This window comes from Loa loa (assembly GCF_000183805.2).
Source record: "Loa loa unplaced genomic scaffold supercont3.2918, whole genome shotgun sequence".
In the NCBI taxonomy this organism is placed as follows: Eukaryota; Metazoa; Nematoda; class Chromadorea; order Rhabditida; family Onchocercidae; genus Loa; species Loa loa.
In genome coordinates this window covers 1-1,177 of record NW_018111096.1, presented here as the reverse complement: position 1 = coordinate 1,177, position 1,177 = coordinate 1, and the positions used below count along the sequence as shown (strand labels likewise).

General features: G+C 26.3%; 1 protein-coding gene across 1 annotated transcript; it reads left to right on the top strand.

Annotated features, from left to right (window-relative positions):
- Window positions 1-799: 799 nt before the first annotated feature.
- On the top strand, window positions 800-975 carry LOAG_15842 (hypothetical protein; the record flags this gene model as incomplete). The annotated part of the gene is made up of 1 exon (XM_003151330.1): window positions 800-975. A coding segment is annotated over one exon (176 nt), but the record flags the coding sequence as incomplete, so codon positions are not given.
- Between the last annotated feature and the right edge of the window lie 202 nt (window positions 976-1,177).

Below are 1,177 nucleotides of genomic sequence, written 5' to 3'. Positions count from 1 at the left end.
ATATATATATATATATATATATATATATATATATATATATATATATATATATATATATATAAATGTAGAAAGATGGAGCATGCTTTAAATTAACACTAATGAATGTGACATAATTGGACGGATGTAGGGATAAGTTTGGCAGAGGTTGACAAAGGTAAAAATGAATTTGAAATGGATTGATATGAATAAGGTTGGGTTTGATATAAATTGGTACATATGCATACAATAAATTTCCTTTCTAATTCTTCCTTTATTTTAATTTTAAATGATATAATTTTCTCGATTTAACATTCAAGAATCGTTCATTTATACATTCTTTCCTATAGCATCCAATTAAATTAACAATTTAAACAAAATTTTTTTGACAATAATTTTCTCAGAAAAAAGAATTTGGAAGAGAAAAAGAATTCGTTAAAAAATAAAATTTAAAATGAAAAAAAAAAAGGATAAAAAATAATTCTCCCTTACCTGTACCACATGCACCAGAAACACGAATATTAACTTCAGCTCGATCTTGTTGTGCTTTAACATTCATATCATTCCATTGAAGTAAACATAATCCTGCCAATAGTAGATAAGTTGAGATAAAAGAATGATTAAAAAGTGAGACTTCAAGTTGAAACATCAATGAGGTAATGCGGTAGGCGGTAAAATGTATTGAATTTTTGGAGCACCATAAGATGGGTGATATGGGTCGGTAAACGGGGATGGGTGGTGCTTCATGGACAAAATCACCCTCCTCCACCCCCTTACAGAGTATGATAACAACATTATTCCTATTACTAACACATTCTTTAAGACGATGACAAAAATGATCCCGACAAACTACTACAGCAAGAGACCACGACGACAACAACGATGATGATGACAATAATGATGATGATTAAATTAATGATGAATGACAATGATGAGAACAAGGAAGCGATATGCGAAAGTGGTGACAACGACGGCGATGAATTATGGCATTCATTTTGAATAACAAAGGCATACATATAATCGTAATTATGTTTGGAAAAGCTGACTTAATTAATACTAATTATTATTATTATTATTATTATTTATTATTATTATTATTATTATTTTATTATTATTATTATTATTATTATTATTATTATTATTATTATTATTATTATTATTATTATTATTATTATTATTATTATTATTGTTATTATTTATT